General features: G+C 39.4%; 1 protein-coding gene across 2 annotated transcripts in view; it reads left to right on the top strand.

Annotated features, from left to right (window-relative positions):
- Positions 1-20,187, top strand: part of MRE11 (MRE11 homolog, double strand break repair nuclease) — a 45,359-nt gene that overhangs the window by 613 nt on the left and 24,559 nt on the right. For both annotated transcript variants that reach the window (XR_011558928.1, XM_070749628.1), the window contains exons 2-12: positions 2,842-2,952; positions 3,823-3,961; positions 5,032-5,192; positions 7,108-7,195; positions 7,984-8,125; positions 11,131-11,245; positions 12,065-12,250; positions 14,035-14,206; positions 15,226-15,306; positions 16,201-16,327; positions 18,228-18,331. Coding sequence is in view for 1 of the 2 variants with exons in the window: in XM_070749628.1 (XP_070605729.1) it covers positions 2,933-2,952; positions 3,823-3,961; positions 5,032-5,192; positions 7,108-7,195; positions 7,984-8,125; positions 11,131-11,245; positions 12,065-12,250; positions 14,035-14,206; positions 15,226-15,306; positions 16,201-16,327; positions 18,228-18,331 (1,335 nt within the window). In the remaining variant the exon portion in view is untranslated. The remainder of the gene's footprint in view (positions 1-2,841; positions 2,953-3,822; positions 3,962-5,031; positions 5,193-7,107; positions 7,196-7,983; positions 8,126-11,130; positions 11,246-12,064; positions 12,251-14,034; positions 14,207-15,225; positions 15,307-16,200; positions 16,328-18,227; positions 18,332-20,187) is intronic.

Raw genomic sequence — 20,187 nt, 5'->3', positions numbered from 1 at the left:
ATCTTGCACGAGGAAACTTACGCGTGCAGGATTTCACCAATTTTCACCTTTTTTGCTCCCGCACATGCACAGAAGGTCTCCCGCGCGTGAAATCTCCCCCGCGCGAGCATCCTCACACAAGATTTCACTTTCTGCGCATGTGCAGAAGCTCCCGCCTACACATGCGTGGAAGGAAAGAAATTGCCTAAAATTGGTGAAATCTCACACGCGCAAGTGTCCTCGTGCAAGATTTTACTTCCCACGCACGCGCAGAAGCTGAATCTCATGCCGGCATGTGTGGATGCGCAGGTGACAGGCAGCCCGTTTGGTGGGGTTACCCAGCATGAGAAAGCCAAGCAGAGTTAACTCAGCCCACAATCACAGTAGAATTGGAAGGGACCTTGGAGGTCTTCTAGTCCAGCCCCCAGCTCAAGTAGGAGATCCTATAGCACCGTGATGGCGAACCTATGGTATGAGTGCCACAGGTGGCACACACAGCCCTGTCTGTGGGCATGTGAGCTATCGCAAAGGTCAGCTGCACCATGCATGTGCGTATGCCTTCCACTGGTCAGCTGATTTTGGGGTATCTGCTGTGTATCCCCAGGTTCTGGAGGCTTTCCTCAAGCCTGCTGGAGGGTGAAAATTGCCTTCACTGGGCTCTAGAGGCTGGAAGTGTGCCAGAACTTCTGGGAGACCCGTTTTTCACCTTCCCCAGGCTATGGAGGCTTTCCTTGAGCCTCTGGGGGTGTGTGAAAATGGTCAACCCTGGCCTCTGGAGACCGGGGTCGGGGCTATGTGGCTGGGAGGGTGTCACTCACTCATTGTGTTATCGGTGACAACACTGCACACTTGCACATGCGCATGCTTTCGACACGTGTCGAGAAAAGGTTAGCCATCACTGCTCGTGTGACTGTAGCATGTTGTGGGAATGTTGCGTTTCCCGCCGGCCTGGTTTGAAGCCAGTCTCTCTCTTCTTCACCCACCCCTCAAAAAGGTTATGAAGGAGACTGCTGGCTGGCCACTGCAGAACAGCTTAAATCCAGGGGCAACGATTTCGGCTCGTTTAATCCTATAGAACAGTTACGTTCCTGTTTGGGAATTGTATATTATACCTTTATAAAATAATAATAATAATTTATTGGATTTGTATGCCGCCCCTCTCCGTAGACTCGGGGCGGCTGACAACAATGATAAAAACAACACGTGACAATCCAATAATAAAACAACTAAAAACCATTATTTATAAAACCAAACATACGCACAAACATACCATGCATACCTTGTAATGGCCTTGGGGGAAGGAATATCTCAACTCCTCCATGCCTGGCGGTATAAATGAGTCTTGAGTAGTTTACAAAAGACAGGGAGTGTGGGGGCAATTCTAATCTCCGGGGGGAGTTGGTTCCTGAGGGCCGGAGCCGCCACAGAGAAGGCTCTTCCCCTGGGGCCCGCCAAACGACATTGTTTAGTCGACGGGACCCGGAGAAGGCCAACTCTGTGGGACTTTATCGGTCGCTGGGATTCATGCAGTAGCAACAACAACAACAACAACAATAATAATAATAATAATAATAATCTATTAGATTTGTATGCTGCCCCTCTCCGAGAACTCAAAGTTATATCAAAGTTATATTATGTGACACTGTGTTACAAGAATGATAGAAATGTGGTTTACTTCACAGAATAATAGGGTTGGAAGGGACCTTGGGGGCCTTTTAGTCTGACTTCTGGGCTCTAGGAAACTATAACCATCCATTTCAGACAAATGGTTGTCCAATCTCTTCTTAAAAACTTCCAGTGTTGGTTTGCCTAATTGGGAAGTTGTTTAGTCTCACAAGTTTTGATTTCCTTTGGATTTTGAGTGTGCCTGTGGAAACTATAATGACCACTTTTACAGAAATGGTGCAAACCCCCCTCAGTGGTTACGTAGAGACCAGTCATGAGTGTCAGTTAACTAAAATAATTCATTGCTTGGATCATTCACTTATCATTTCAAAAATTCAGCTTCAGAAAGGGTGGACCTTGATAGAGTTTGCTGTTTCCATTCTATCCAAAGAGATGTTCACTTTTTATTTCCATTTATTTTAGTGATGCCTTTGAGTCACTGAAGACTTCCTGCACTGGTCCTTTAAGTTTATTTGGCAAGTTTTTGAAAGAAGATTGCTATTGCCTGCTTCCTAGGGCTGAAGACAGTTCCTGCTCCAAAATCCCCCAGATAGCTTTGCGATTAAAATGATGCTAGAACTCAGGTTCTTCCAGCTTTTAATCTAGTATCTTAACCAACACAACAAACTGGACCTCAGATTTTGGCTGAGTTTAATACCCAAACCACTTATTAGGATTAGGTCTCCTGTCTGCAAGTTCTACAAATGGAATGGAATGTTCTAGATTGCTCTTTTATAAAAAAATAAAAGAACATCATTCTTTCCTTCAACAAAAACCCATTGTGTGTAAGAGAATGACTCCTTCTATTCTTTCATAATTAAATGAGAAAAGGGGGAGAAAAACATTAGTTTGTCATTTCTCTCTTAATTTCTGCAGAAAGCTTTTGTTGTGCCTCATTTCACCCACAAATAATAAGATATTTTCCAAATTCTCCTTTAGATTTTTCCCTGAAAGGCAGGAGCCATGTGGCTATAATGCTTTTTGCAAAAAATTAAAGATATGATCATGATAAAAAGAAAAAACCATACTTGCCTTAGAGTTTTTCTGGTTATATAGATTCTTGGTTTTTCATTTATTTTACATTGGATCAGACTTAGTTTTTTTTCAGTGGAAAAATACATTTTAAACAATAAATGATGATAGTTTGGCTTCAACTTTATTACCCTAAGATTCTTCTCTTTATTTGATTGTTCATAGGTCTTGACTGAAAGTCTCTGTGCTGGTTTTTTTTAAAAGTCATTTGGCTTTGTGAGACCTTTTGTAAATTGGAGCCAGGTTGATTGTAGAGATGAGTTCTACCACTTCCAGGTAAATTTTCCACAATATTCACATCAATGAGGAAGAAATTTAGTCATCTGTCTTGCTAATTATGCTTTTCCTGTAATTTACTGACACCCTATCAGTATTGAAAATGAAAACTATCTAAGGGAGGCAAAGTTTAGTTTTATAATTTAAATTGCAGATTTGTTGTAAGAAATAATTCAACTAATTAAATGTTCTAAGTGTCGTAGATAATAATAGTGTAATGATAGAGTTGGAAGGGACCTTGGAGGTCTTCTAATCCAACTCCCTGCTTAGGCAGGAACCCCTACACTATTTCAGACAAATGTTTATCCAACATCTTAAAAACTTCCTGTGTTGGAGCATTCCCAACGTCTGGAGGCAAGCTGTTCCATTTAATTGTTCTCAATATCCAGAAATTTCTTCTTAGTTCTAAGTTGCTTCTCTCCTTGTTTAGTTTTCATCCATTGTTTCTTGTTCTACCCTCAGGTGCTCTGGAGAATAGGCTGACTCCCTCTTCTTTGTGGCAACCCCTGAGATATGGGAACACTGCTATCATGTCTCCCCTGGTCCTTTTTTTCATTAAACTAAACATACCCAGTTCCTACAACCGTTCTTCATATGTTTTAGCCTCCAGTCCCCTAATCATCTTGGTTGTTCTCTGCACTATTTCTAGAGTCTAAATAGAGATTGAGTTAATCATAGAAATACAACAAAAAAAGTCTCTAGTGGCGCAGTTGTTCCCTATAATTTTATAATTCAATGAAATGAATACTGAATACTATAGGTTTTAAAGAATGTCATCTATAACTTTGCAAAATGCTTCATTGCATTAGATGCCGAAACAGTAAACGATGCAGCCATACTATTGTGCTTCTTTCTCTCTCATAACTTTAGAGATGATGAAGAAAATGAAACATTTAAAATTTTAGTTGCTACAGACATTCACCTGGGATATTTGGAGAAGGATGCTTGTCGTGGAAGTGACACTTTTGTAACCTTTGATGAAATATTGAAACTTGCTCAGGATAATGAGGTAACCCACTTTGAAATCATGTTACGAAACTACCACTGAAAGTTTACATGTAAGACAAAGTCCTTGACTTATGACCACAGTTGAGCCCAATATTTTCCATTGCTCAGCAGGGCAATTGTTAGTGACTTGAGCCTTATTCGATGATTAATTTTTGCCAGCAGAATCCATTATTTCAATCAAGTTAACACTGCTGCTTGATAGTACATTTCCCAGTTACGTACACCAAAACCGTACTAGAAATTATTCTTATTGTTAGGACATTAATTGCATATTACACAACACTGTGAATCGAAGACCAATTTGAGCCAGTTATACTGTCAATAAGACCTGGGGCAGTAATGAAAAATTAACCTGGACATGCGCAGTTCATATTTGAATACTATTTAGAATCTTTTGAACTGAGTTAACAGCCAACAACCAAGAGATAAATAAAATTGGTTTTAAGACATGCATAGAGGTTAATATCTTGCTTTGCATGCAGCATGCTAAAGGTTCAAATCCAAGTAGGGTATGTCTGTTTGATGAGGCCAGATTAAGGTTGAAATATATATATATAACAGGCTTCCTTCCTTTTCACTTATTAGCAAAAATATGTAACTGTATATGTATTCACCTTTAAATGAAGCTTTATAACAAACATCTGGGTGTATTTTTTCATTTTCAGTTCTTTCTGTTTTCAGCGTAAGAGGTACTTTATTATACTGTACTTGTTTAATTAACATAGTAACTTATTTTATATGTCAGGCATTTCAGTCAGGATTAAAAATAAAACCTGTTATTTATCAGTATTTTTTTCCATTTCTTTACACTCCCCTCCCTCTATCTCCATCTCCCCCCACCTTCTTACTCATTCTCTTCACCTTCCTACTTCCCTCCACTCCTTCTGCACAAAGTTGAATGTGCACAACAGCATGTGAAATTGATTGTCAAATCAGTGTTGCCTCCTAAGTGGACAGTTTGATTTCACAGAAGTTTGATTTACTTGGAGTTATATTGTGTTGTTTAAGGGTTCCCTTTATTTTTTGAGCAGTGTATAATAGTAACATCTCCCCTCAAAATCTTTTTTGTAGGTGGACTTAATTTTATTAGGTGGAGATCTCTTTCATGAAAACAAGCCTTCCCGGAAAACAGTATATACATGTTTACAATTACTAAGAAAATATTGTATGGGTGACCGTCCTGTACAATTTGAAATTCTGAGTGATCAGTCAGTTAACTTCGGCTTTAGCAAGTAAGTATTCCTATTGTACCTCAAATTCTGTTTTCTAATTTACAGAATTGTAAACAACTAAAGAAAGTTTGATCCAGTTGGTTCTTTTTTTGCTTAGTGATGCTAATTCTGGACAATATATTTTTATTCTGGTCTATATTATTATTACACTGGATGTTTTCCTGTATGGTCTTCTTAGTTCTCAACTTGGGGGTTGGTACCCCTTTGGGGGTCAAACAACCGTTTCACAGGGGTCACTTAAGACCATGGAAGAAGGCAAATTTCCCAGATAGAACTAAAGCTTCTATTCTGGCACCTTGGAACATATTTTTATAATCCAACCAATCCGATGTTTACAGTGGGGGTGTCCCTCTGACCTTCCTGCCAATCAGCTTAAAGCTCCGTTGGGAGAACGGGTGCTAGACTTATGGTTGGGTGTCACCACAACATGAGGAACTGTATTAAGGGACTGTGGCATTAGAAAGATTGAGAACACTGGTCAATGGAACTCTTTATCTCCCCCCCACCGGAAATTCTGTTCCATTACCCTTGTGGCCTGCAAATAAAAAATCTATGCATTCATGAAAAGTGCTAAAATGGGAGAAAGGCATTTTTCTTTTTATGGTATATATATATAAATATCTCTCCAACTTCCTGAGCAGCTTTTCAAATCAAGAAGCAATGTACAGTGGTACCTCGGTAATCGACCACAATTCGTTCCAGAAGTGTGGTTGAGAACCGATTTGGTCAAGTACCGAATTTATTCATCCCATAGGAAATAATGGAAATGGATTTAATTGGTTCCCAGCCCCTGTTAACTCGCTGGGAACCAATTAAATCTATTTTCTTTATTTCCTATGGGATAAATAAATTCGGTACTCCAAGCTGCAGGAAGGATGGGGGCGGCTGCAATCCCGGCAGCTTTGGGGGGCTCCTTTCCTCAATGCTTCGTACCTGTAAGCAGCTGCAAAAACTTTCTCCTTCCGGCTTCCCTTCGAGGAGCAACAGCGCCGGGAACGTCACGTAATGAAGGGAAGCTGCTGGAGCGGCGGCAACTGCTGAGATGGCTCCGGCGGCTTCCCTTCATCACGTGAGGTTCCCAGCGCTGTTGCTACTTGAAGGGAAGTTGCCGCCGCCGGGAAGGAGAAAGTTTTTGCAGCTGCTTACAGGTAATAAGAGGAAGCAATGAGGAAAGGAGCCCCCCGAAGCTGCCGGGATTGCAGCCGCCCCCACCTTTCCTGCAGCTTGGAGCTCTTATAGAGCTCCTCAGCCCCCTGAAGCTGCTGGGATTGCAGCAGCCCCCGGCGGTAACATTTCTGATAGTGAACAAAATTTTCTGTGGCTGTTCGGTATCCGAATTTTTGTTCAGATACCGAAGCAAATTTTTGCCGAAAATTTTATTTGTTATCCGAAATGTACGAGAACAAAAGCGTTCGAGTACCGAGGTACCACTGTATATAAAAACTCTCTCATCCCTTTTCTCAAAACAAACAATCAAATTAATACTATTCCACTCTTCTATTTAATTCAAAGAAAATAATAAATATAGCTCAGGGTTGAACTGTGAAGTTCTTGGTAATCATTGAGTTTGTTTGATTTCAAATCTTTCATTAGCTAATGACCTTTCATTAGTTAATTTCACCAGTGTGGATGTATATAGAGTTTGTTGCCTAATAGTGGCCAGACAAACTACTACATAGGTATAAACAGCAAAACCCACACTCCATCACACTGATGATGTTACCTAGTTGGATAGTGAAAGATCTGTAATCAGATGGCCAAACTCGGAGAACAACATCAAGAACTTCACCATTCTAATTCAGTCTATAAGGCTTAATTATATATTTTAAAAAATACATTCCAGTAGAGTTTAGTTGCATGTTGGAAATGATCCAGTGATATTTTTTGCTTGCTTTAAACTTCTTGTCCTGTCTAGGTTTCCATGGGTGAACTACCAAGATGAAAATCTCAACATTTCTATTCCAGTTTTTAGTATTCATGGCAACCATGATGATCCCACAGGGGTAAGAATATTAAAAGAATGAAAGAAGAGCAGTATCTTTATTAATTATGCTAGTAATCCTTTAGAAAGACAGCCAAGAATATGAAAATTACAATCTACCAGTTCCATACTAAAATCCACTATTGAAATTAAGCATGAGTTATCGGGTATCCTGCACCAAATATTTGCTAGGCTGCAGTTTCGTTTTTTAAACTTGCTGTCAAGTTTATCATAGATTATGATTTGGAAGGCATACAAGCTTAAAATAGCATTTAATGTACTGATAGCACGTGGTTTGTGTTTTAGAATAAAATGTAACTTCCTTAAGAGTAAAAACATAAAACCTTTTGTTGTATAATTGATTTGGTTCATTGTCTTCAAAAAAAATCAGCCAGGTTTTAAAAATTAACCTTTTACCGTACTGTTTTTGTATGTTTTATTTGTGAAATGTTAATTTATGGAAAAATACAGTACTGTAATTAGTTACATTCTGGTTTTTGTCTAATTATTCCGAGGTTATTCTTAAAGTGGAGGAAATAAAACAGATTAGAAACGAAAGTATTTGCGTTTTCTCTACTTTTAAGAAGTCAAAGACTTCAAAGGCTATTTAATACAGGAGAAAGCATTCATTTGTCATTTAATGTTTGTCTGAGAGATGTAAGCAAACATAACATGTTTTTTTTTACTTATGTGCATACACATGTACCAGTAAGTAAAAGAAAATTTGGTTTTAATGCTTAATATGTTGGGAACTTAACAAAATTAATGTGACACAAATTCTGTCTTTGTTATTATTTTCCATAATTATAGGCAGATGGTCTTTGTGCTTTGGATATTTTAACTTGTGCAGGACTTATTAATCATTTTGGACGTTCACCATCCGTAGAGAAAATAGAAATCAGTCCCATTTTGCTTCAGAAAGGAAATTCAAAAATTGCTCTTTATGGATTAGGTAAGACTTTTGCAGATTGGGGACAGGATATTATATACAGTGGAACCCCGACATAAGAGCTGCTCTACTTAAGAGCAACTCGAGATAAGAGCTGGGAGGGGAGAGATATTTTTGTTCTACTTACAAGCCCAAATTCGAGATACAAGCGCCAAGGAGCTGTCTCCTGAAGCCAAACGCTAACTTCCGCGTTCGGCTTCAGGAGACAGCTGCGAAGCGGCGCGCGTGTTTTAAAAGGTTGCAGCCGGCCTGGGGGGCTCGGGGGGGTGCTTGCAGCTTTCTTTCTTGCTCTTTTTCTTTCTCTCTTTTACCTTCCCTTCTATTTCTTCTTTTCTTTCTCCTTCCCACCTTCTTCCCTCCCTCCCTCCCTTCACTCATTCCTCTCTTACTCTCCCCTTTCATAAGTTTCCTTGCTTCCTTCCTCTGTTCCTGTCCCTTCCCCCTTTCTTTCTTTCTTTCTTTCTTTCTTTCTTTCTTTCTTTCTTGCTTGCTTGCTTGCTTGCTTGCTTGCTTGCTTGCTTGCTTGCTTGCTTGCTTGCTTGCTTGCTCTTTTTCTTTCTCTCTTTTACCTTCCCTTCCTCTATTTCTTCTTTTCTTTCTCCTTCCCACCTTCTTCCCTCCCTCCCTCCCTTCACTCATTCCTCTCTTACTCTCCCCTTTCATAAGTTTCCTTGCTTCCTTCCTCTGTTCCTGTCCCTTCCCTCTTTCCTTCCTTCCCACCCTCCGTCCATTCATTCACACATTCCTCTCTTGATCGCTTAAAGCCGGTCCCTGGTGCAAAAAGGGTTGGGGACCTCTGTCCTACAGGATTGGGTGGCAGAGAAGTTGAACATATGTAAATTTAAAAGTTTAAGAAAGTTTACAAGTTAAGTGAAAGAAACTTCATTATTCATTTATATGTACATGTACATTTCTTCATTAAAAACATGTCTTTCTGCATAATTTAGACTAACTTTGTGAGTTTTTTGAGGGCTGGAACCAATTAAAATTATTTACATTAATTCCTATGGGGAAAAGTCGTTCGAGATAAGAGCTGCTCGACTTAAGAGCCCAGGTCCGGAACGAATTAAACTCGTATCTCGAGGTACCACTGTATATACAAGTGCTTCTCCAAAAATGGAAAAAAAATAATAAAGATATCGAATTTAATTTTTATGTTGTAATTTGTCAGTTAGAATTAAGAGCAGCAGTAGCACAAAAATATTGGTTTCGGTGTATAAAAATACTTCCAACTACAGTGTTCCCTCAATTTTCGCGGGTTCGAACTTCACGAAAAGTCTATACCACGGTTTTTCAAAAATATTAATTAAAAAATACTTCGTCGGTTTTTTTCCCTATACCACAGTTTTTCCTGCCCGATGACATATGTCATTGCCAAACTTTCGTCTGCCTTAAATAAATATTTTTTAAAATAAACTTTAATAAATAAACACAGTGAGTAATAATCTAAGTGGTTGCTAAGGGAATGGGAAATTGCAATTTAGGGGTTTAAAGTGTTAAGGGAAGGTTTGTGATACTGTTCATAGCCAAAAATAGCATCTCTACTTCGCGGAAATTCGACTTTCGCGGGCGGTCTCAGAACGCATCCCCCGCGAAAATCGAGGGAACACTGTATTTCAATTGCAAAATTTTGTGGGATAACCCATTTCTGATTGCAAAACCTCTGCTTTTTGGAAACATGCTGATCTAAGCATTTAGAAGCGTTTCAAGCTCAAAATTACCACTCCAAACCCTGAGATGAAGTTTCATTTGTGAAAGGGTTCAATAGGATATTTATTTATTTTATTATTTATTTATTTATTAGATTTGTATGCCGCTCCTCTCCGTAGACTCGAGGCGGCTCACAGCAACAACAAAACAATGTACAACAAATCTAATAATTTTTTTAAAAAACACTAAAAACCCCATTATTAAAAGCAAACATACACCCAACCATACCATGCATAAATTGTATAGGCCCGGGGAGATGTCTCAATTCCCCCATGCCTGACGGCAGAGATGGGTTTTAAGGAGTTTGCGAAAAGCAAGGAGGGTGGGAGCAGTTCTAATCTCCAGGGGCTGGTTCCAGAGGGTCGGGGCCGCCACAGAGAAGGCTCTTTCCCTGGGTCCCGCCAAATGACATTGTTTAGTCAACAGGACCTGGAGAAGGCCAACTCTGTGGGACCTAACCGGCCGCTGGGATTCGTGCGGCAGAAGGCAGTCCCGGAGATATTCTGCATGCCTCTAAATTTTATATATATTTTCATGCAATCAGCAAAGGAGTCCCTGTGGATTTTACTTTGCTAGTCCAGGGGTCTCCAACCTTGGTAGCTTTAAAATTTGTGGACTTCCAACTCCCAGAATGCTGGGAGTTGCAGTCCACAAGTCTTAAAGTTGCCAAGGTTGAAGACCCCTGCACTAGTCCTTGCCAACTATAGGAGTTGTTGCTCATCGCTATTTCAAGGCCAGCACTGTCCCAAAACATTTTCGTGGTTTTGTGGCCAGCGTGACGTCACAAGAGTACTGTTACCTTCCCACTGAAATAGTACCTATTTACCTACTTGCACTTACATGATTTTGAACTGCTAGGATAGCTGGAGCTGAAGTGAGGATGGGAGCTCAGCCCATCATTTTGAATTCAGGTCTTTGGCTGTCGGCTTTCCAGCCAATAAACCCAGCATCTAAACCTCTGAGCCACTGCATCACCACTCGTGCAGTGAGTGCCATGTGGGAAAATATGTAAGGCTGCAAAGTGTTTCCAATCCTATTTGTCTTTAAGGTGTTTCAAAAAAACTGATGAGGTCAGGGGAATCTCTGGGGAATTATTTTCCAACAGAAAACACTTTCTTTAGTTGGAAAGCTCTGCTGTGTGGCAAGCAAAATATTAAACTTGCTTCGAACTTTTGCCAGTAGAAAACTGCAAAATAATCTTGTGTATTATCTAAATAGTAGTTGAACACTGCTCAGCTATGTAATTTTCTGCTTGCTGGGTCACTAAAAGCCCATTGCATGTATTTTTTATCATCTAGGATCTGTTCCCGACGAAAGACTATATCGGATGTTTGTGAATAAGCAAGTAACCATGTTGAGGCCGAAAGAAGATGAAGATAGATGGTTTAATCTGTTTGTCATTCATCAAAATAGGTACAGCTGCTGATTAGTAAGGCAACCATCCCAAATGTTTTCCACTTGATTCATCCTGATTTAAAAGGAAGTCATTGAAATTTTTGTGTCATACAAAACAAATTCAACTAGCATTAATCTGCTTGGGGAAAGCCAACATTTCAATATCATATTATAGAAGAGGAGAGGAGAAGAAAAGAGAATAAGAAGAGAAAATAAAAGAGAATAATAGAATATAATGTTTAGTGGCCAAGTGTGATTGGACACACGAGGAATTTGTCTTGCTCTCAGTGTACATAAAATAAAAGATAGGTTCATACAGTCATTAGTGGAAGGAGATAGGTGATGGGAACAATGAGATGATTAATAGTAGTGCAGACTTAGTTTGACAGTTTTGACGGAATTATTTGTTTAGCAGAGTGATGGTGTTCCGGAAAAAAATGTTCTTGTGTCTAGTTATCCTGGTGTGCATTGCTCCGTTTTGAGGATAGGAATTGAAACAGTTTGTGTCCAGGATGTGAGGGGTCTGTAAATATTTTCATAGCCTTCTTTTTGACTCATGCAGTATATAGATCCTCAATGGAAGGCAGGGTAATTTGTCACTGTTCCAGTGTTGCAAAATGATTTTTTGAAACCAGAGCAGCAAAATGTAATTACAGATGTTTTGAAATGTAGATGGGATTGCATCTGTAGATATCAGAATCTAATATTTTATTTTGCTTTAACTTACATTTTGATATGTGTGAAAATGGGCATATTTAAAAATTTGATATTTTCATTTCTTGTTTGCAAAATGCTGTTTTAATTTTCTTGCTGTCATGTTTGTTTTCCTTGCCACAGGAGTAAACACGGCGCCACAAACTATATTCCAGAACAGTTTCTAGATGACTTCATTGACCTTGTAATTTGGGGTCATGAACATGAATGTAAAATAGCTCCAACCAGAAACGAGCAACAACTTTTCTATGTTTCTCAACCAGGAAGTTCGGTGGTTACATCTTTGTCACCGGGGGAAACTGCCAGAAAGTATGTTCTTATATATTTCACTAATTTACCCCCTTCCTTAGTTTCTTTGTCAAGCCATGATCAGGAAAAGATACTGTATTTTTCAGAGTATAAGACACACCGGAGTATAAGACGCACCTTAGATTTTGGAAAGCTCATTTTGTCCTTTTTTCTCGGTATAATTTTTTTATTTTTTATTTTTCTCTAACGCAAAATTAAAACAATATATAGTTACAAACACTAAAACCATGCTTATAATAAAACATATATATATATATATATATATATATATATAAAATATTTTTAGCTGAAATTTTAAAATTAAGGGAGACTAGGATGGTACCATTTCGGCCTTGTTCTGGCCTCATCAGCTAGCCACACTCTTCCTTACTGGGATTCGATCTGGCAGCCTCTGCCTTGTAAGGCAGAGAATTAACAGTTGAGCCACCAGACCTGATCCCTCCAGCTCTGTACCAGGGAGGAGCTATATGTTTTTTTATGTCGGATCACCCTGGTATATTGAAGGAACATCACAGCTCCTTTTGCCTCTATAATCTTTTTCTGTTAATCATTCAATGGAGGCTCTTGTCTCTCTTCCCATAAAAAAACATTCTGTAGAACTTATACAACATTATCAATTCAGAAACCTCTGAATAACAATCTTTTTTTCCACCTTACACTAAAAGATTGCATTACATCAATATAAACAGTATTGAACTCTCTTTTATGCAAATCTTAATTCAACTTTCATTTCTCCAGTATCAACTTATCATATAATTAATGGAGGTTCTATGTACTGTATATATATCTAAGATAGAAAAAAACTTCTCACAATACATCACAGAAACTATACAATAAAATTCTATATGTTTAAATTATTATCAATAACTAAACTTTGTGTCATCATTATATAGTGCTACCACCAATTCTTATCTTTGCCATCTGGCTGACAATATTTTAATTCTGATTTTCATGTCCCATGTTTCCCAAATGTAACTAAATATTAATATTTAATTATCTTTTAACTTTCCATCCGGTCATAAAACTTGCCCCAAATTTTATAATAATCAGAATCTTGTTTATCTTTCAATTTCAAAGTTTATCTTTAAATGTTTATCTTTCAATTTCAAACTCAGTCTATTCATTTCTTCATGCTGCTGCTTACTTTTTGATGATCCATTCTTGGCCGCGGGTCTTGACTTTTTTTTTTTTTGCCCTTCATGGCATTGGACCAGAATACCTCCAGAACCACCTTCTACCGCACGAATCCCAGCGGCCGATAAGGTCCCACAGAGTTGGCTTTCTCCGGGTCCCGTCAACTAAACAATGTCGTTTGGTGGTCCCCAGGGGAAAAGCCTTCTCTGTGGCGGCCCCGGCCCTCTGGAATCAACTCCCCCCAGAGATTAGAACGGCCCCCACCCTCCTTGTCTTTCGCAAGTTACTCAAGACCCACCTATATCGCCAGGCATGGGGGAATTAAGACATCTCCCCCAGGCTTTCTTATATTTTATGTTTGGTATGTATGTGTTGTATGGTTTTTAAATTGTTGGGTTTTTTTAATGTAATTTTATTATTAGATTTATTCCATTGTTATACTGTTTTTATTGTTGTTGTGAGCCGCCCCGAGTCTTCAGAGAGGGACGGCATACAAATCTAATAAATTGAATTGAATTGAATTGAATTGACTTGCTCCATCTCGGAGGGTTCCATTTTTATTGCCATTGCTTTCTGCTAAATTCTGTGAACACTCGGAAGTTCTACTATGTTGCCAAAGATGCAAACCATTTTGTTTCCACGTCTTCCAGACATGTTGGCTTGCTGTACATCAAAGACAAAAAAATGAAGATGCAGAAAATTCCTCTCCAGACTGTACGTCCTTTCTACCTCGAGGACCTTGTGTTGGCTGACTCCCCAGACATTTTTCTCCCCGACAATCCAAAAGTCACACAAGTCATACAAGATTTCTGCATGGAGAAGGTAATGATTTTTTTAAAAAATGCATACAGGTATTATTCTCACTAGATGAAAATGTGATACTAGAATTGTCAGCGCCACGAATAGCATCTGGGAAATAGATCAGATTCCAATCCAATTCTCTCATCCAAGGTGCGATTTATTAACAAAGCCCTGCTGGTCAAGCCCTTGGCAATCCCAGTAGTAACTTCTTTCCAGTTCCCCACCCAGTTTAAGGTTCATCCCCCCCACCCACATGTTTATCACGAGGACCAGTCCAAGTGCAAGGATTCCACCGACTTCCTCTTTACATCCCTTGATGCAGAACAAAAGATGACCTTGGACCCTAGGAAAGGAATTTGTTGTGGCTAGTAACTTTCCCTCTCATTGCAATCATCCCCTCCCAGTTCCCATAATATTATTATTATTATTATTATTATTTATTAGATTTGTATGCCACCCCTTTCCGTAGACTCGGGGCGGCTCACAGCAATAGTAAAAACAATATACAATAACAAATCTAATAATTAAAATATCTAAAAAACCCTTATTTAAAAGCAAGACATACACACAAACATAACATGTATAAACTATATAGGCCAGAGGGAGATGTCTCAATTCCCCCATGCCTGACGGCAGAGGTGGGTTTTAAGGAACTTACGAAAGGCAAGGAGGGTGGGGGCAATCCTAATCTATGGGGGGAGCTGGAGAAGGCTCTTCCCCTGGGTCCCGCCAGACGACATTGTTTAGTCGACGGGACCCGGAGAAAGCCAACTCTGTGGGACCTAACTGGTCGCTGGGATTCATGCGGCAGAAGGCGGTCTCGGAGATATTCTGGTCCGATGCCATGAAGGGCTTTATAGGTCATAACCAACACTTTGAATTGTGACCAGAAACTAATCGGCAACCAATGGAGACTGCAGAATGTTGGTGTAACATGGGCATACCTCTTAAAAGATTGTTTGCTTTAACCTATGTCATACATATGTTGATACCTGGTGCAGCAAATTTTGCATTTAGCAAATTATGTCCCTTTCTTAAAGGTTGAATTGATGCTGGACAATGCAGAAAGACAACGTCTCGGAAACCCCAAGCAACCAGAGAAGCCTCTAATAAGATTACGAGTAAGAGCGCAGTCTTTAAATCGGAAGCTCTCTTTCCCATGTTTTGCTTAGCCTCATAACCAAACTTTAATAAGCAGTAACTTTTCAAGTATGGGTTGATTTTTAAACAATTCTACATGTCTAATGGATCTCTTGAGGCTTTTGTTTTGCTTAATTAAGTAGCAGTAAAATATGCCTTAGAGATGGATATTGAGAATCTTACAGGAGCTAATTTTATAAACTCCTGGACTGTTTGAAGATGCATGAATATTAAAATTGAATATACTGTATTTTCAGATATGTCAGGTGTTAGCACATGGTGTTCCTGTGAATTAACAATAGCTAGAACAGTGATGGCGAACCTTTTTTGGTTCACATGCCAAAAGGGGGAGAGTGGGGTTGGGCCATGCACATGCATGCCCACACCCATAATTCCATGCGCATGAACACATGACTGACACACTATGGCTCTTGGCACGCAATGGCACACCCGTTTCTTGCTCTTCCCGGGCTCCAGAGCCTTTCTAGGAGCCTGGGGAGGGCGAAAACGGCCTTACCCACCCCCTCTGGAGGCTGAATACAGGCCGTTTCCTGACTCCTAGTGGGTCCAGAAGGACCAAAAATCAGTTGGCTGGTGCGCATATGCACAACAGACCTGAGCTCGTGTGTCCACCAATATGGCTCCATGTGCTACTTTTGGCACGCGTGCCAGAGGTTCGTGATCATGGAGCTAGAATGTGCTATAATATTAATACTTCAGTAAATATTTGCGATACTAAAATAATAAAGTGTTTGCTAATATTTTAGTAAAATCTTGATAACTGCATCAAACTCAACCGATGAATCTTTAATTATTTTCGCATGCCTAATTGAAAATGTTCACCTCTCTTATATTTTATCTTATTTGATTTGAAGGTAGATTACAGCGGAGGCTTCGAACCATTCAGTATCGTCCGTTTCAGCCAGAAGTACATGGATAGGGTGGCTAATCCAAAAGACATCATACATTTTTTCAGACATCGGGAACAAAAAGAGAAAAATGGTAAATATATATATATTTTTAAAGTATATAATTTCCAAATTTGTTGTAGAAAATATTGTTACTAGGAAAAATAATATTATCCATAGAGATTTTTCTTTTTTTTTATGTGGGAAATTATGTGTGTTGGGATGGATGAATGAATTGAAGAATAGGTATAATTATAGACAGTCCTCAAACTTAGGGCCAGATTTCAAGCAGAAACAGTTACCTTTCTGCCCACAGTTAAGTGAATCCCTGCAGTTGAATTGATTAATTAAAAATACTAAACAAATTAATATTTTTGAGCAAATAATTTGTTCTAACTTTAAAATGCAAAGGACAATTGTTCAAAATAATGACTGAATTTTAAAAGGGCCTGTTAAAAACATAACAGATTCTAGAGCAGTCTCTAATATAGCTTGAGATGTTCCCCCCCCCCTAATACATATAGAAATATAGAAACATAGAAGACTGACAGCAGAAAAAGACCTCATGGTCCATCTAGTCTGCCCTTATACTATTTCCTGTATTTTATCTTACAATGGATATATGTTTATCCCAGGCATGTTTAAATTCAGTTACTCTGGATTTACCAACCACGTCTGCTGGAAGTTTGTTCCAAGGATCTACTACTCTTTCAGTAAAATAATATTTTCTCACGTTGCTTTTGATCTTTCCCCCAACTAACTTTAGATTGTGCCCCCTTGTTCTTGTGTTCACTTTCCTATTAAAAACACTTCCCTCCTGAACCTTATTTAACCCTTTAACATATTTAAATGTTTCGATCATGTCCCCCCCTTTTCCTTCTGTCCTCCAGACTATACAGATTGAGTTCATTAAGTCTTTCCTGATATGTTGTATGCTTAAGACCTTCCAACATTCTTGTAGCCCATCTTTGGACCCGTTCCATTTTGTCAATATCTTTTTGTAGGTGAGGTCTCCAGAACTGAACACAGTATTCCAAATGTGGTCTCACCAGCGCTCTATATAAGGGGATCACAATCTTCCTCTTCCTGCTTGTTTTACCTCTAGCTATGCAGTCAAGCATCCTACTTGCTTTTCCTACTGCCCGACCACACTGTTCACCCATTTTCATACTGTCAGAAATCACTACCCCTAAATCCTTTTCTTCTGAAGTTTTTGCTAACACAAAACTGCCAATGCAATACTCAGATTGAGGATTCCTTTTCCCCAAGTGCATTATTTTACATTTGGAAACATTAAACTGCAATTACCATTGCTTTGACCATTTATCTAGTAAAGCTAAATCATTTACCATATTACAGACCCCTCCAGGAATATCAACCCTATTGCACACTAGAGTCATCGGCAAATAGGCAAACCTTCTTTACCAAACCTTCCCCTATGTCACTCACAAACATATTAAAAAGAATAGGACCCAGAACAGACCCTTGTGGCACACCGCTTGTAACCTGTCTCTGCTCAGAATACTCTGCTCATAATATCATTGTGATGTTAGTGTCCCGAGATCATATGATCCTTTTGCAACCTTCTGACACAGGAAGTCCTGAGTCTTAAGTTTCCTAATTAAGCCATCAAGTAAAATCATGTATTCAATAAGACTGGAAACTGAATAAAATGTAAAAGTGCAAAATCTGCAGTAGGAATCTGTGTTATTTTAATAGTGTTGTTTTACTGCTCAAAACGTATTTATTTTGTCTGTATTTTTAAAATATAGGACGTCTGTTTTCCATGAAAAACCTATACCTGTTCAAAAACCTTGTGTTAAAGTTCACTAAAATTTTAAAATAAAACATACTTTATGTGTGTCGGTCAGATATGTGTTTGTGTTTGAGTGATGTTTTTTTTTTAAGTTTCATAATGGTGATTATGATAGCAAGAATGTATTTAAAATGTATTCAAATGTATTTTATATTTATTTATTTATTTGTGTTTTTAGAAGACGAAGTTAACTTCAGAAAACTGGTCCACAGGCCTGCAGCTGAGGGAACAACACTGCGGGTAGAAGATTTGGTAAAGCAATATTTCCAAACAGCAGAGAAGGTAAACATATTATTCCAGGATTTATGACTAGGTTTAAAAATAGTCATCAGACTAGGTCAGAGTTTCTCAACCTTGGCAATTTGAAGTTGTGTGGACTTTTAACTTCCAGAAATCCCCAGCCACATTCCCCAGTTGGCTGAAGAATTCTGGGAGTTCAAAATGTCAAGGTTGGGAAACCCTGGACTAGATTTTAATTGTACGGTTGGCGTTTGGACTTATACATTTGAATTGAACTTACACATTTAAATTTTGGGAAGCTTGTGGTTTGACGTTGCATCCGGATAAGCAATCTGGATGTGAAACTTTTTAAAAATTGTTTGGGGATCCTTGGCTAACCCAGTACAGTTTGCTTGTCCATCTAGAATACCATCAGAGTTTGGAGACAGCTACTTGAAATCATGCCTTGATGTAATACATGGCATTGGACCTCCGGAAACGCCCTCTACCGCATAAATCCCAGTGGCCGATAAGGTCCCACAGAGTTGGCCTTCTCTGGGTCCCGTCGACCAAATATTGTCGTTTGGCAGGCCCCAGGGGAAGAGCCTTCTCTGTGGCGGCCCCGGCCCTCTGGAATCAACTCCCCCCAGAGATTAGAACAGCCCCCACCCTCCTTGTCTTTCGCAAATTACTCAAGACCCACCTATATCACCAGGCATGGGGTAACTGAGACATCTCCCCCAGGCTTTTATATTTTATGTTTGGTATGTATGTGTTGTATGGTTTTAACTGCTGGGGTTTTTATATATTTTTTATTTCAATATTAGATTTGTTTCAATGATACACTGTTTTATTATTGTTGTGAGCCGCCCCGAGTCCTCGGAGAGGGGCGGCATGCAAATCTAATAAATTATTATTATTATTATTATTATTATTATTATTATTATTATTATTATTATTATTATTATTAATAGGCCAACTGACTTTGGTAGCAGATGCCCATTTGTAGCTAAGTTACAACAAAATTTGTAACTTTTTGTAGCTAAGTTACAAGTAAAGCTTTTTGTAGCTAAGTTGTAGCAAAAATTAATAGCAATAGCATTTAGACCAGGGGTGTCAAACTCAAGGCCCGGAGGCCAGATATGAGCCATGGGATGCTTAGATCCAGCCCTGAAAATAGCAAAGGACTGGCCCGTAGTGCCTCTGCCAGTGAAAACAGGGCCCTCCCAAGCTCCATTTTTTTGCCGGCAGGAGGCTGTCCCAGCCAAAAACAAAGTTCAGGAGCTCACTTTTTCTGGTAGAGCACTCGGGCCATAGGCGCCCCCAAAATAAGTTATGCCAAGCTGGCCACACCTACCCTGACCACGCTCACCCTTCCCACTCCGAGACCAAACACAACCCTGATGTGGCCCTCAATGACATTGAGTTTGACACCCTCGATTTAGATGTATTTATTTTATTTAATTATTTATTTATTATTTAGATTTGTATGCCGCCCCTCTCCGCGGACTCGGGGCGGCTCACAAGACACAACAAATCATAACAAATCCAAATAAATTTAAATATTTAAAAAAGTTTAAAAAGAAACCCAATATACTAACAAGCACACACACAAACATACCATGCATAAATTGTACATGCCCGGGGGAGGTGTTTCAGTTCCCCCATGCCTGACGGCAAAGGTGGGTTTTAAGGAGTTTACGGAAGGCAGGGAGAGTAGGGGCAGTTCTAATCTCTGGGGGGAGTTGGTTCCAGAGAGTCGGGGCCGCCCCAGAGAAGGCTCTTCCCCTGGGGCCCGCCAACCGACATTGTTTAGTTGACGGGACCCAGAGAAGGCCCACTCCGTGGGACCTAATCAGTCGCTGGCATTCGTGCGGCAGGAGGCGGTCTTGGAGATATTCTGGTCCAGTGCCATGAAG

This window comes from Erythrolamprus reginae, chromosome 4 (assembly GCF_031021105.1).
Source record: "Erythrolamprus reginae isolate rEryReg1 chromosome 4, rEryReg1.hap1, whole genome shotgun sequence".
Classification (NCBI taxonomy): Eukaryota; Metazoa; Chordata; class Lepidosauria; order Squamata; family Dipsadidae; genus Erythrolamprus; species Erythrolamprus reginae.
The sequence above is the reverse complement of the archived record's forward strand: the minus strand, read 5'-3'. Positions and strand labels throughout refer to the sequence as shown.